At 43.7% G+C, this 14,560-nt stretch overlaps 1 protein-coding gene across 4 annotated transcripts in view; it reads left to right on the top strand.

The window, feature by feature from the left end:
• Nucleotides 1-14,560, top strand: part of ZNF366 (zinc finger protein 366) — a 61,414-nt gene that overhangs the window by 32,273 nt on the left and 14,581 nt on the right. For 3 of the 4 annotated variants that reach the window (XM_036410529.2, XM_036410532.2, XM_036410533.2), the window contains 2 exons: nucleotides 9,697-11,063; nucleotides 14,176-14,367. In XM_036410529.2, coding sequence (XP_036266422.1) covers nucleotides 9,697-11,063; nucleotides 14,176-14,367 — 1,559 coding nt within the window. The remainder of the gene's footprint in view (nucleotides 1-9,696; nucleotides 11,064-14,175; nucleotides 14,368-14,560) is intronic. The other variant, XM_045571583.1, reaches the window with a different exon arrangement.

Raw genomic sequence — 14,560 nt, 5'->3', positions numbered from 1 at the left:
TAATCTAGGGGTGAAGTAGTAGCCACTTGAATGAGTGATCTGTATATGAGAATGGGAAGAAGGAGAGAAGTTCATAGCTATTTCCAAGAAACAATGAACAAGATATTGTAAAAACCATTCAAGAATGAATGGTCAAGGTGGAAGTTGTTGGCAAAGTGATTCGTTGGTCCTTTTTTGTTTTTCTATGCACAACGTTAACATTTGGGGTGAATGGAAGAGAACATTCTAGAAAAAGAAGTTGATAAAGACAATCTAAGAATCAGAGACATGTTGAAGCAATAATGAATCCTAGAGTATAATTACATTTTAATGATTATAATTATAATAGGCACCTGGGGTACAGAAAAGAGATGGTTATGTGCAAAGTTAGTGGGTTCTAATATGAATGTGTTCCTTCTTGAGAATGTGAGCATTGCTTTCCAAGACCATTCTCGAAACACAACACATTGGATAGCCTCTAGAATACATCTATGTTTAAAAGCAAGATGGACCAGATCTGAAAACAAATTATGTTCCTTTTGATGACTAATCATAAACAAACAAAAACCCATTCTGCCTAGTTGTTAGAAGGAAAGCAGAAAGGGAGGAGTTCTATCTGCTAGCTATTGTTTGAAGAACAAAATCATTTGAACACTAAAAAATTACTATAATTTGAAAACTCATTCTTAAAAATGAAATTGTCAGTCATTGTACGCGGCATTTAAGACACAGAAAAGTTTAGGCTTTGTGCTTTGACATTTTATGATCATGCAGTATCACAGTAGGTTTGGACTTTTATTTTAGTCTTAAAGAAACCTTTAAACAGCCCAACTACCTTATGACCCCAGGGGAAGACTGGATATGGTGTCAAATCCGAAAGTCTTATTCTTAGCATCCCAGAGTTCCTCGTCAGCACTGGGGAAGGAGCCAAGGAAAATCTCAGGGATGAGAACAGAGAAACTGGAATCGTTGTATTTGCCATGTTTGTTCTGTAATTTGTAATTACTGTGAATCTTCAGATCAGATTCATGATTGTCTGAATTTTCAAGGTTGAAAGTAATTTACTTTTTACTTACACCCACCTGGCATTCCTAATTCAGTTTACTCAGTTGTCAAGTCACCCAAGTCTCCCTCTGTTCTACAGAACACACTGGTAGGGGGCGGGGGGCATTACCCTTGCTTGTCTCACTTTCACAGCTATTGCTTCATCTATTTTATGTTGTTCTAACCTAGGTTTTAATGACAAAATGGGGGGAAATAATATCTTGAAAGAAAATATTTTATGTGAAAGAAATGTCATTCTTCTTGTTCTTTCATATTCAGCAAATCAACATACCCATTCAAGATTCCTCTAGTACTGCTCTTATGACTTTTTCCCCACACCTGCTTGTCACTTTCTTCTTCCAGTTGGTGAGTTCCTTGAGGCCAATGTATGGCTTATTAGGCATTGTCTTTCTGATCTCTGGCACAGAGGAGGCACCTGAAGTGGTTCACCAGGTGAATGACTTTGCAGAGGTTTCTCTACTCAGAATCATTTCAGGTGCTTATACTTATTTCCCTGGTGACATAAACCTGGGTCATAAGGCTGCATGCCCAATGTACACGCTAGATGAACTCTGCCAGGGGCACCAAAAACCTTTGGCCAAAATATCGAGTAGTCCAAAGAAATGCTTCAAGAGAATTATTAAAAAGAAAAGAACCCAGCCAAAACCGGTTTGGCTCAGTGGTAGAGCATTGGTCTGCGGACTGAAAGGTCCTGGGTTCGATTCCGGTCAAGGGCATGTTGGTTGCGGGCACATCCCTGGTAGGGGATGTGCAAGAGGCAGCTGGTCGATATTTCTCTCATTGACGTTTCTAGCTCTCTATCTCTCTCCCTTCCTCTCTGTAAAATATCAATAAAATATATTTTTTTTAAAAAGAAAAGAAAAGAACCCAAAACTAATTTTGTCTAAATATTTCTTGTTTGAAACCCAATATAGATTAAAAACAAAAACAAAAAACAAAACAAAACAAAACAACAATAACAAAAAAAACCCCACAAGTATTTGAATCATTAAGTCAGCCAGTGTACAAAAGTCTAAGTTAAAAGGTATAAAATTACAAGTTTCCACCCAGGCAACTGGACACCTTCCTATAGACCATGAAATTGGTAACTCAGCTGGTGGGCTCCCAGACTTCCTCTCTCAGCCAGACAGTGTTCCAGCCCAGAGGCAACCAATATTACCAGATTCTTGAGTGTGTGTGTTTTTCCAGAAAAAGGATATGTGCCCATGTACATGAGGAGCTAAGTACATATATTGTATAAGTATATATATTTTCCAAAAATTATTTTAGTGAACAGAGTCAATAGGGAAAAAAGTCATCATTATCGATAGGTAGGTCAATCAAGATCTTGAACTATAAAGTGCAAGGGAGAAAAAATATCCAAGATGAAGAGCGATCACTCATCAGAAGGCAGAAATAGAGCAGGAATTCTATCTACATTAAAAAAAAAAGGTGAGATTATAGACCCATCTGTTCATTAGGGTGGGCATTTCCTCAAAGTCAGTGGACATTGCCTGGAGAGTTATTTGAGAACTTGCAGTTGTTGAGTGAGAGAAATCGTGGTGTTTGCTATAATGTGGGCCTGTTTTACTCTATGGTGACACACTTTCTCAGATAATTAGTGGCATCTGATCCCCAGAATACCTCCCATATATATTCATATTATGTCAGTGTAATAAGACATTCTACCTCTCATGTCAAAGGAATATGGCATGCACTAGGCAAGGATCCTGAGCCAGGATGAAGCAAAGGGGTGGGCATGGGGCATGCTTTCTGAAGAGCACTCCCGTACTCATTGCTATGCCTTAATCTAGCTAAACTGTCTTCCTCACTGGAGATGTTCTTGGCAGTTTATTGATATAAAGTTTACTTGAAGTGGATTGGAAAAGTCTAAGTCAACCAGTTATTGCTTTTCCCACAGTAATACCAAAATTCTGCTTAGGATCAGGGAGCAAGAGCAAGCTAGAAAATTAATATTTGTCAAATAAATTCCCAAGTAATTATTAGATTCCAAGAACATATAAGGTACCAGGCAAGTGTCTGATGTTCTAACCAGATACTGTTAGAAATATATGATACACACTCACAAGGAAAGGCGATGAACAGCAAGGGACCCTATCAATGAGTGGAACATCAAACAAATGTGGTAGACTTCAGGGAAGTGAGGAATTTTCTTCCAGCTCTGGTGGAAAGGAAGGTTTCACCTCTAGGTCTCCATAAAGCCTCCAGTAGATGAGGTTCTCTCCACTCCTGCCCTGTAGACTCTTGGGACGGTCTGGTTGATATTCCTAATGAAAAGTATTAAAGAAAGAAGGCAGTTAGCTGCTCAGGTAGACTTCATGGGAAGGCAGTGCCTGGTGCAGTGAACTCTGCCATAACTCAGAATTTGGCTTGTGGGTTTGGAGATTCATGAGTTTCATTTTGTAAGAGCACTCAATTATTTGGGCTTAGGAAAAATAATTCCAAGAGTGTTCTGTCAACTTGAATGTCAATCTATTGATTTACGATGCGTAGGAGTATATATTCCAAGGACCAGAATGATCTTGTTCACTCCTTTACACATCAAAGAACATTGGGCCAATTATAGGAGACTGTTTACTGAACGCAATCAGGACCAAAGATTAGAAGACCTTGAAGGATAACTTAATGCACCATCCCAATCCTCATGATATTCTTGTTGAATAGAATTTATACAAAAAAACAAAACAAAACAAAAAACCAAAGCTGTTTTCTGCCATCTAAAGTTTCTTCTTTTGTTATCAATTCATATACCCCAGTTCCTCTCTTTATAGGCTATATGCATATTATTGGATGTATTCCATAGATGTGAACTGATTAGAGAGTGGAGTCTGGTTGCCTTAACTGTCGTTGGATATTTCCCAAATATCCTCTGTTACTCTTTTCATAATAATGTGCAAAGTAGCATTTTTGTATGTTTCCTTTATATTTTAAATTTATTTTTAATACACATACAGTAAAATTCACCCTTTGAATTTTAGGAGCTTTGACAAATAGAGAGTTGTGTAACTACCACCACAATCAAAATATGAAACAGTTCTTTACTCCTCCCCTCTGCCCCCAAAGAAATACTTCCTTGAGTTACACTTTCAAAATAGATTCCTTCCACAGATGGCTAACCTCTATTATGTGTTCTAACATTTTTGTTTGCAGAGGATTATATTTTCTGGCATTATCTACCAGTTATGAAACCCACCAGACAAATATGCTGTCATTTCCAGAGATGGATAAAATGGGGTTTTCTAATATGTGTATGAATATCTGCTTAGCTAGCAATGGGTATATCAAGTTTACTTGATCTGTGAACTTACAACAAAACACAAAACATTGACATATATTCTAAAGACATTTCCCCCAAATAAAGTAGGAGAAAAACTTTAACATTCCAATTGGAACTCTATCCACAAGAACTATATTAGCTCTGAGGATTGGGAAAGAGAACTGCTAAGTCATATCACCAATTCATTTCCTTCCTTTAAATGAGTCACGAGGACAGAGATAACCCCAACACACTAGAAGCTGCTCCAGTGCACAAGTAATTATATCCACTCCTGCTTTCCAGAAACTAGGTCTAGGCATTAAGGACTTTCCTAAGTAAAGCATGCATCCATTTAACCTATGCAAGTTAGTAACTGAATTTATTGCTGTTGTTTTAATAAAGGCTCTTTAAAAGTATGTATATATAAATGGTACATATGCATCCTCATCATGGACAGTTTAAACAATGGAAAACTAAATGTCATTTCAACTCTAATATGTCTTTATGGTATTTAGGAACTTAAAAAAATATGTTATGTGAGTTCAATGAATTATTTCACATATGAACAGATCTTGTTAATATTTCTGACCACCTAGGGGACTCAGTCTATGCCATAGGTTGACAAATTATTTTTATAATAAAAATAGGAGGAATTTGGGTTTATAAATTAAATGGTGGCCACAAGTGTATCCTGAAGGGCCCTGAGGTATGGTCACCTCTACTTGGCTCTACCACTAACCCAGGGAGTGACAAGGCAGACCTTTCTTTTCTTTGAGAACTTATTGCTCTATCTTCCAGACACTCATAGAGACCCTATAGTCCTGCCAACTGCAAGAATACAAGACTGAATGATTATTTGCCAAATACCTGCAGCTGAAGAACTCAGCAGCACAGTTAGATATATATTAAGATAATTATGTTGAATCATTAGAAATTTAATTCTAAGACGCAAAGTCTCCTGTTATCACAAATTCAGAAATAACCAGGTGGTCTAATAAAATCCCACATCAGAGGAGTCTTATAACAGGATTCCTCTGTCTGAGCAGAGAGGTTGGCAGCCATCCATGTATTTCCCATCTGTCTTCTTCTTATCCTCCCACAACTCCCCACCCTTGGCTTCTCTTAGCACTGTTTCCCATTCTTAAACTTTTCTTCCACTTTTATCTCCTCCTGCTTCTATTTTTCTTGAGAGTAGACCACATGATTAAAGTGCCATTCTCTCTCACTGTAACACTTTCCAATGAAACACTGGAAATAGTCAAGGAAGAAGGAATGTGAGAGAACATTGTGTGAATTTCAGGATGAACAGAAAGGAGGTAAATAGGTCTGCCCCTGTCATGCTGACTCACGTGACTCTTCTAGCATTTACTGGAATGACCTTCAATTCAAATGAGAACCACAAAATACCAGTAATTTTATCTGGGGAATATTTATATTTTGGTGTAGTAGGTGAATTCCCAATTAAAGGGCATTATTAGAAGCATTTTTTCCCCCAAATGTAGTTTCATATTGGTTAGGCCTTGCATTTTTAATTGGTTGCTTTGGTTCAAAGAGAAGATTTTGTTTTTGCTTTTAAAATCCACTCATTCTCCATTCCTTGTAACTAACTCCCATGTTAAAGAAGATGTGCTGAGCCCTAGATTTCTCTAACACAGACCAACCCAATATTTTCCTTCTCCAATGATTTCTTCCCAATGTAGAGCCTACTGGGCTTGGTGATTGAGTGTACATGGAAGAAAGTCAGGAATTTAGAACATTCCCTGACAATGGCAATAAAAATGTCTGATTATTCTGAGGCCTCTCCCTCCCCACCCCCACATTAGTGCAAAGGGTAAACTGCTACTAATGTCACAAAGGGTGAAGGGTACAGGGTGACTACCCACTTTTGATTTATGTTTCACATTCTCAATCCAGGGGTCTTTCTACTTCTCACTGCCCATTGGACTTTCTGGGCATCTGTTTTATGAGTGGCTTACAGAAACTTGTCGCACTTTAAGGATGGCTCCTTAGCATTAGTGAAGCCAGAAACTTGGGCTTACCCTAAATTTGAGGGTCCTTTCAAAGAATGATGCCCTTAGGAACTGAGGAGGGTAAGCAGCAGCACATACAAAGTGTGTAAATTTAGGTCTTCCCATAATGACTACCTGAGAATTTGTGAGTGCGCTCATGATCTAATTAGGGCTATCCCCCTAAAGTCATCTGCAATCTAAAAAAAAAAAAATGTAAGATAAAATTACACATTTTAAAGTTCCATATGGAACTTAGCTCTTCCCAGAGCAGTTTACTGAGCATTTATCCTATGTGCCAGGCACCATGCTGAGGACAGCAGTGAATAAAACAGACCCTGTCCCCATGGTCTAGCAGGAATTGCAAAAGCCAGTGTTGAGCCAGCACTGTCCCATGTCTGAGACTTTGGGTTTGACCAATAGGGCCTCCTGTGCCTCGAAGGTGCCCTTTAATATTACAGTAGGGGCAATTCTTCCACTTCCCATAAAATAGCCCACAAGACCAGACCACCCCATCCCTTTGTCCCCACTCACCAAAGCTACCTGTTATTGATGAAGGCCAGATATATCTCCATAAGAAAGAGAACCACAGAGAAGGGATGAGAGGTATTCTTTACCTAGAAGGTTGATCTCCACACTGAATGGAGAAACTCATGCTGACCTTACACACTGAGTGTGGTTCTCTTTGAGTGTGGTGCACATTCACTGCTGTGATAAGACCAACTCCGGGGAAACGGGAAAAGCCTTGGTTTTGAACTTGCAAAGCCAAGATGTCAGTTCATGGTGAAAAGAGCTTCAGCTTGGGAAACAGATGATATGAGTCATCACTGATGTTTCTCCCCCTCTTTCTCTCTCATCTTTGAAATCAATAAAAAATATTTAAAAAAAAAGAAGGCAGAGGGAACGGACTAGCCCTCCTTGGCCTCCGTAAGGATTAGCAGTGTTCCTTAAAATCTTTATGCAGAAAGGAACTGCTGTTTTTAAAGTCCTGAGAAAATGTCCATGGATGAATCCCAGTGCCTTTTTAACCTCCTCAGTTAATAACTACTATTTTGGGTGTGTATATGCATAAGTCAGAAAATTTTTTACTATATTAAAATAAAAATGTACCTATGTAAAGTCTCAGGGTTTGGGGAACATAATTCTGCCTTTTATGTTAAAAAACACATACTTCTGCTCAACAATGTTTATTTGATTTAACTAGATCAATGGTGATAAAATAAAAATATAGACACTGAAAATCAGTATGCTTTTGAAAATGACATTATATTATAAATGTCACTCCTAATATATTAAGGTGAGTCTATTAGTAGACTATGTCATAACTAGAAACAAAAAATATTAAACAAAGGTAACAATAATGTGTATACACTAAAATATCTGCAGTTTCAAAATTAGCGATAATATTACTTTTCAATTAAGTATCTTTCCAGTATCAGATATAAAACATAATATAAAGATACTAGACATCATTAGCCATGCATTTTCAAATACCTTTGTAGCAATAAAATGCCCCCCCCCCAAAAAAAAAAAATTCAATAAGTTCTGGCCCGTATTCTGACATTCATATTGGAGAGCTTAATTTCCCGATCAAGCTCTGGATTATAAAGTAAGAACCAACTGATTCTTTTAACTGTCAGAATAAAACAGACAGAGCCATTGTGCTCTGCTGTGGTTTGCCATAGACACTTGTAACATGGAATTGTTGTCTCCGGTCTGAGCAGCCCATTGGCAAATAAGACCTTATCTCTAAAGAAGGTATAAAACAGACGGTGGCCAAAATGAAATTCCAGCGAAAGGAGCTGCCATTTCTCCTCCATTTCAAGAGGACACATTAGCCTAGTTTAAAAGCCAATTATTCCTATTGATGCAACAAACTCTTGGGCCAGGCCACAACCTCCATAATTCTATGTGAGTTTAGGGCTCAGGACTTACTGAATTGCAAGCCAAGAAGCAATGCAGTCAACATGAAAAACCACCAGGAGCCCCTGCTCACTCCACTCTGTCCTGGTGCTTTGGACAGTGAAAGCACCACTCCCCTCACTTTGCCGCCCTTCCCACATGCCTCCCAGCCTCATAAAGCTCGCCATCTCATCCTCCTGCTAGGCTGATCACTTCCTACAAGTGCCTGGTGCTGCAGGCAGCGGTGGTAGAAGACCTAGCATTTAGCTAATACTTTTAGAAAAAAGCAGGAGGGTGGGACACAGGAGTGGGCCTCCTTGGACATGCCAGCTCTCCTTCTTAATTACTAAGCCCGAAACCCATGGGAAGTAGACAGTACAGGCTCTCTTCCCACTCACACAAACACAGAGACTAAGCATGCAGCCATTCCCAAGGCCCAGAGCCCTGAGTTAGTCCAGGACCCTATCCCAGCCCTGTCTCCAGTGACCCGAGGCCAGACCTTAGACTGGCTCTGAGCAAAAAACAACCAATCCTAGTAACACTTAAGTTAGGTAGAAATGGCTCTCAATGGAATTGTGGAATCAGCCACTTAGATCACTCCACCAGTGTCCATGTGAGGAGGATAGAAAAATGGCAAGGAGACAGGTGAAAGAGCATGGCCCCTGGTTAGACGGCCTGTCCTTAGACGCACATGATGCAGTCAACCAGGCCACAGTAACGGACTCAGCAGAGAAATGTCAGGGACTGCAGGAGTCACCAAAGGGTGTTTTTTACTCTGATACCTGTGTGAAGGGAGAAATGCAAGTGCAGTTTTATAGGCTCTCAGCCCTGGAATTTTCCACCTGATGTTTCAGGTGTTGGAAATGAATGCACACATGCTAAGATGACTTTGTAACACTGGGTTATATGCTTTTCTTAATCACACTGATCTCATTCCCTCCATACATCCCAGCAGCTCACCTGGCTCAGGCTGGATACTCAGAACATCTGAGATCTGAGTTAATCATTCAAGTCTCCTTTCCCATGTGGCCTTGAATATCCCCATCCTCAGCAGCAAAGATCCCCAGACAGAGAGAGACAGTGGTTCCCTTAGAGCAGTGGTCGGCAAACCGCAGCTCTGTTGACTAATGAGTTTGCCAACCACTGTCCTATAATATACTACCCTTTACCTCTTTGCACACAATATGCCACAACTGCCTAATCCTCACAGCTTCCAACTACACGGTAACATTTAGTTTAGTCCAATGGTTGGCCTGGAGCCCTAGGGTTCCCCTCCAGCAGGCCAGTGTTCTCCACCTTTGTGACCAGGTTTGCAAGGAGCTTGGGAAAGGGGGGGGGGGGGGCAGTGATATTTTGAACAGCCCTAGGACAAATGAGGGTCAGTATTAAGCAGGTATTACTCTTCATAAACTAGTACTGACACCTAGCCAAAACCCTTCATGGGGGAAAAGGTTCTTTTTTAAACAATAGCTTTCTGTATCGTTAAAGGAACATTGCCAAGGATGCAGAAGGAACTGAAGATGATCAAAGATGAGGATGTGCCTTTCAACCTGGGAGTGAAGAGGGCCTCCTCTTTCCCCCACTGCCTGCAGCCAGTGGGTTCCCGAGGGAAGGCTCCCCAAAGGCACCACCCCTTCCCAGATGCTCTCAGGGGCCCTTTCTCCCAGTTCCGGTACGAGCCTCCTCCCGGAGACCTGGATGGCTGCTACCCAGGGGTCTTTGAAGGAGGAGGGTCCCGGAAACGGAAGAGCGTGCCCACCAAGATGCCCTACGCCCACCCCTCGGAGGAAGCCCTCCACGCCGAGGACAGCAAACTGCGGGGCCACCCCAGCTTCCCCCTGCTATTCCCGCAGCCCCCGCGGGCCCCCAAATACGACTCGCAGATGATCGACCTGTGCAACGTGGGCTTCCAGTTCTACCGCGGCCTGGAGCAGCTGGGGGGCGGCAAGCGCGTCAAGCAGGAGCCGGTGAAGCCCAGCGCCATGTGGCCGCAGCCCGCGCCCGCGCCCGCGCCCTTCCTGCCCGCGCCCTACCCCTTCTACCCCAAGGTGCCCCCGGGGCTCATGCTCCCCTTCTTCGTGCCCGCGGCCGCCCCGTTCCCCTTCGGCCGGCACCCCTTCCTGCCCAAGCAGCCCCCCGACTCCCAGCTGCTGCCGCCCCCCCGTAAGGCGGAGCCCCCCGAGGGCGGCGAGGAGGCCAAGCAGAAGGTGGAGCGCATGGACGTGAACGTGCAGATCGACGACAGCTACTGCGTGGACGTGGGCGGCGCGCAGAAGCGCTGGCAGTGCCCGACCTGCGACAAGTCCTACACGTCCAAGTACAACCTGGTCACCCACATCCTGGGCCACAGCGGCATCAAGCCGCACGCGTGCGCCCGCTGCGGCAAGCTCTTCAAGCAGCTCAGCCACCTGCACACGCACATGCTCACGCACCAGGGCACGCGGCCGCACAAGTGCCAGGTGTGCCACAAGGCCTTCACGCAGACCAGCCACCTCAAGCGCCACATGATGCAGCACAGCGAGGTGAAGCCGCACAACTGCCGCGTGTGCGGCCGCGGCTTCGCCTACCCCAGCGAGCTCAAGGCGCACGAGGCCAAGCACGCCAGCGGGCGCGAGAACATCTGCGTGGAGTGCGGCCTCGACTTCCCCACGCTGGCTCAGCTCAAGCGCCACCTCACCGCACACCGCGGGCCCGTCCAGTACAACTGCTCCGAGTGCGACAAGACCTTCCAGTACCCGAGCCAGCTGCAGAACCACATGATGAAGCACAAGGACATCCGGCCCTACATCTGCTCCGAGTGTGGCATGGAGTTCGTGCAGCCGCACCACCTCAAGCAGCACTCGCTCACCCACAAGGTACGCGGGGCCCTGGCCTGGGGAGGGCCGGCTGCATGGACCCCAGCCTGGGTCCCCACCTGTGCCAGGAGGGGCTGTGCAACCCTGGGCAGCGGCTCCCCTCCCCTGAGCCCTGATGTCCTCCCTCCCCTGCCAGTGGGGAGAATGAGGAGACTAGCAATCAAGTGCTTTCCCAGCCAGCCCTCTAGGGTCTGAGATGGGCCTGGAAATAAATAATGGGGACTGTTCGGAGAAGAAGGCGGGAAGGAGGAAGGAAGCAGCAGGTCTTTGTGCTCTTGCTTCTTTGTTTCCTAGAATTTCTAAAATTCTGTTTCTGGAAACTTCATTCAGGGTGCCAGCAGGAGTGTGTCATCGGGCTTTATCTACGGGAGACCAGCACTGTGCCCGAGATACATTAATCAGAGCCTTTTTCTGGAGAACTCCCTTGGTTTCTTGCTGCTAAAGCAGTGGTTTCCTTTCCCCGAGTCTTCTCCCTCAACTGGGAGACCTGCTTCGTGTGCAGGTGGCTCTGGGGGAACAGAAGCTGCGTCCAGCAGGGTCTGTGCTGCCCTGGGGGAGCCCCTGCCTAGTTGACTGTGGTGCCATGTGGTTTGTATGGAGGAGGCAGAGAGAGCATCCTTCTCTGGTTAGAATTTATCTTCCCTGAGCTAGGGTCTTCAAGGAGAAATACAGGCCTACGGGTCTCCATTCAGCTGAGTTTGTAACCAAAGCCCTGAAGTCATTCAGGGTAAACTAAAACAAGGCCCCAGTGGTCTCCCAAAATCTTACCAGCTGAGCTGACTTGGGGCTGCTTTGAGCTTCTGAAAGGGAAGGTTTTCCTCACTGACCTTTACCCTCACACCTTTGACCTCAAGTGGTTTTCTTGGCAGGAGAGACTTCTAGCAAGCCAGAGATCCTAAAACATTCTTTAGTTCTTAAAGCCCATGGAGGACTTTTCCCAGTCAAGATGTCATTTATATTCTGCCATGATGGGTTTTATTTGATAGGTTAGGACATAGCACAGGGCATTTCTGGCTCTGCTGCAGAGATCAGCTGTGTGGCTGCCTGTTGAACTCTGTGCAAACAGCTCCTGACCCATGCAAGGCCCTGTAGATAGCATCCAGAGAAGAAGGGCCCACCCCCACCGAGTGCAGGGACCGTCGCCAAAGAAACTAGACTTCCGCCCAAAGGGATCATTCGCTGATTTATGGGGCTCCTACATGTGTGGATAAGAAATCAAGGACGCATTTTGAAGCATAAACATTCTGTAAGAGTAGAAACTGAAATCAAAGTGGGAAAACAGCCTGGTATCTAAAATAAGTCTCATTTAAATTAGGAAACAATGCATTTTAATGAAGGATGTCAGCAAACAGCGAGAGGTGGTATCTATTGAATGTTTCTATGTGGCAGCTGCTTTACTTTGCATGTAATCCGCTTCAATGATGCTAAGAGCTACTTGTGGGTTTCAATACTTCACAATTGCAAATGAGATGCTGAGGCAGGGAGAGGTCACCAGAATCTCTGACTCCGGTACCTGAGCTGTGAACCCTATTGCCAAAACTTTCCTTTCTTCACCCACTTCCCTCCCTTCCCCTAACAACTCCACAAACGCCCCCTCTGTGATTCTACTGATCCTTTTAGAGACACAGTGGCTTCCTGTGTTCCCCAAAGTTGTGTCCAGGCTCCCTTCACTTGGGTTCTAGGCCGCCCCACATGTGAGTTTTACTTTGGACACAGATTTCTCTTTAGAAAATTCCGAAACAGTGATAAGTAGGTACTTCTTGGTCCCAGGATGACTGGCTTATAGCCAGTATAAGAGACAATCTTGAGGAGAAAGATCCTAAGTAAATTTTACAAGCCATCAAGAAAATAGTTTTCATTCATTTCATAATTTTAAACTCACTGTTTGAGTATGCAACACATATTTTAAATTGAGACATCTTCATTAGCATCAGTCCATACACCTCTGCAATAATTAGACTAAAGAGCATTCCAGCTTCTCGTGGCTTACCTCTTCACCTTGAGATGAAGAAGCCTTCACCAGGAAAGGCCACAAGACTTGCCTTAGGTTATTCAGCCAGTAAGTGGCTGGGCAGAGATCTGAACTCACCCTTTAGTGCCATGGGCTCATCAAAACTGAGGGATAGTACTTTCTTACCATGCCCCAAATGAAAGAACTGAAAATGCAGACAGAGAGAGGCAGAGCTAAGCATAGAACCCCTCCCTCTATAAGTCACTATGGATACCAGCCAATATGGTATTTATAAAGTACAATTGTTAGGTAGGCAACTTGGTCTAAATCTATATTAGCCTTCATTTTAATGCTATAGTTCTCTAAGTTTTCCTTCCCAAAAAGTCATCCTGGATCAAGATTCCTTGAAAAGGCCTTTTCAGGGAAGCACTGGTTAGTCAGGATCAGCTAATATTCTATTCATGCTGAGTCCTTAGAAATCCTTTCAACTAAGGGCATTGATGCTTAAGTTATTCAAACACTTCTCCACAAACAGCAAGGAAACTAGAACATCTCCTTTTCTAATTCAGAAAGCTATAATCTCTATAGGACAGAAGCTGGCTTAGAGGAGGTTCTATACCCAAATCAAACAGAGGTCACTGTGGCCTATAGAAACTCAGAGGATCATCTCAAGAGGTGATTATCACGTTGTACTTTATGGAAGTGTGGATATAAGTTGTTCTGGGATTTTCAAGTCCATTAATAAGAACTCAAGATATGGGAAATGATATTATCAGTTTGGGTTTTTTTTCCTCATTATCATGAAAGCGGGATTATAGATTCATTTTGAATATCATTCCACAGTGCTCTTACCAAAATCCCACTAATCCCCGAGAACTGTTACTAATCCCTGCAGCAGCAGGAACAACAAAAGTATTAGCTTTCCTTTTCTCTAACTTTATGTAGTTTATGGTTTTTGGAGAGAAAAAAAAAAGATTACATAATGAACATTTTTTTCAGGAAAATAGCAATTTAACAAGGCAAAGCTACACCATTTGGAACTCACTATCAATCAGCAAGCTCATCATGGGTTTATGCACCAGAAAGGAAAACAAAGACTTCAACCAGATGAAAGCAGGTTACCTGCTAACCACAGTTGTTTTGACTCTTGCCTCCCTGCAGGGTGTGAAGGAGCACAAGTGTGGGATTTGCGGGCGGGAGTTCACTCTGTTGGCCAACATGAAGAGACACGTGCTGATCCACACCAACATCCGCGCCTACCAGTGTCACCTCTGCTACAAGAGTTTTGTGCAGAAACAGACCCTCAAGGCACACATGATCGTCCACTCTGACGTGAAGCCTTTCAAATGCAAGGTGGGCAGGGGGCCCTGGGAGAGTTCAGAAAGGGGGGACTCTGAGGGTTGTGCAAACGCCCAAAGGGGAAGAGTCTCCAGGGAACCTTCCACTCCATTTAATCAAGGCCACTGAAGCTCAGAGTAGGCCCATTGCCAACCTCAGGCTCATCTGCTACTCTTTCTCTCTTTCCACCACACCTTTGCTCACACCA

The sequence above is a fragment of the Pipistrellus kuhlii genome, unplaced genomic scaffold, assembly GCF_014108245.1.
Source record: "Pipistrellus kuhlii isolate mPipKuh1 unplaced genomic scaffold, mPipKuh1.p scaffold_m20_p_4, whole genome shotgun sequence".
NCBI lineage: Eukaryota > Metazoa > Chordata > Mammalia > Chiroptera > Vespertilionidae > Pipistrellus > Pipistrellus kuhlii.
This window is presented reverse-complemented; position numbering and strand designations above follow the sequence as displayed.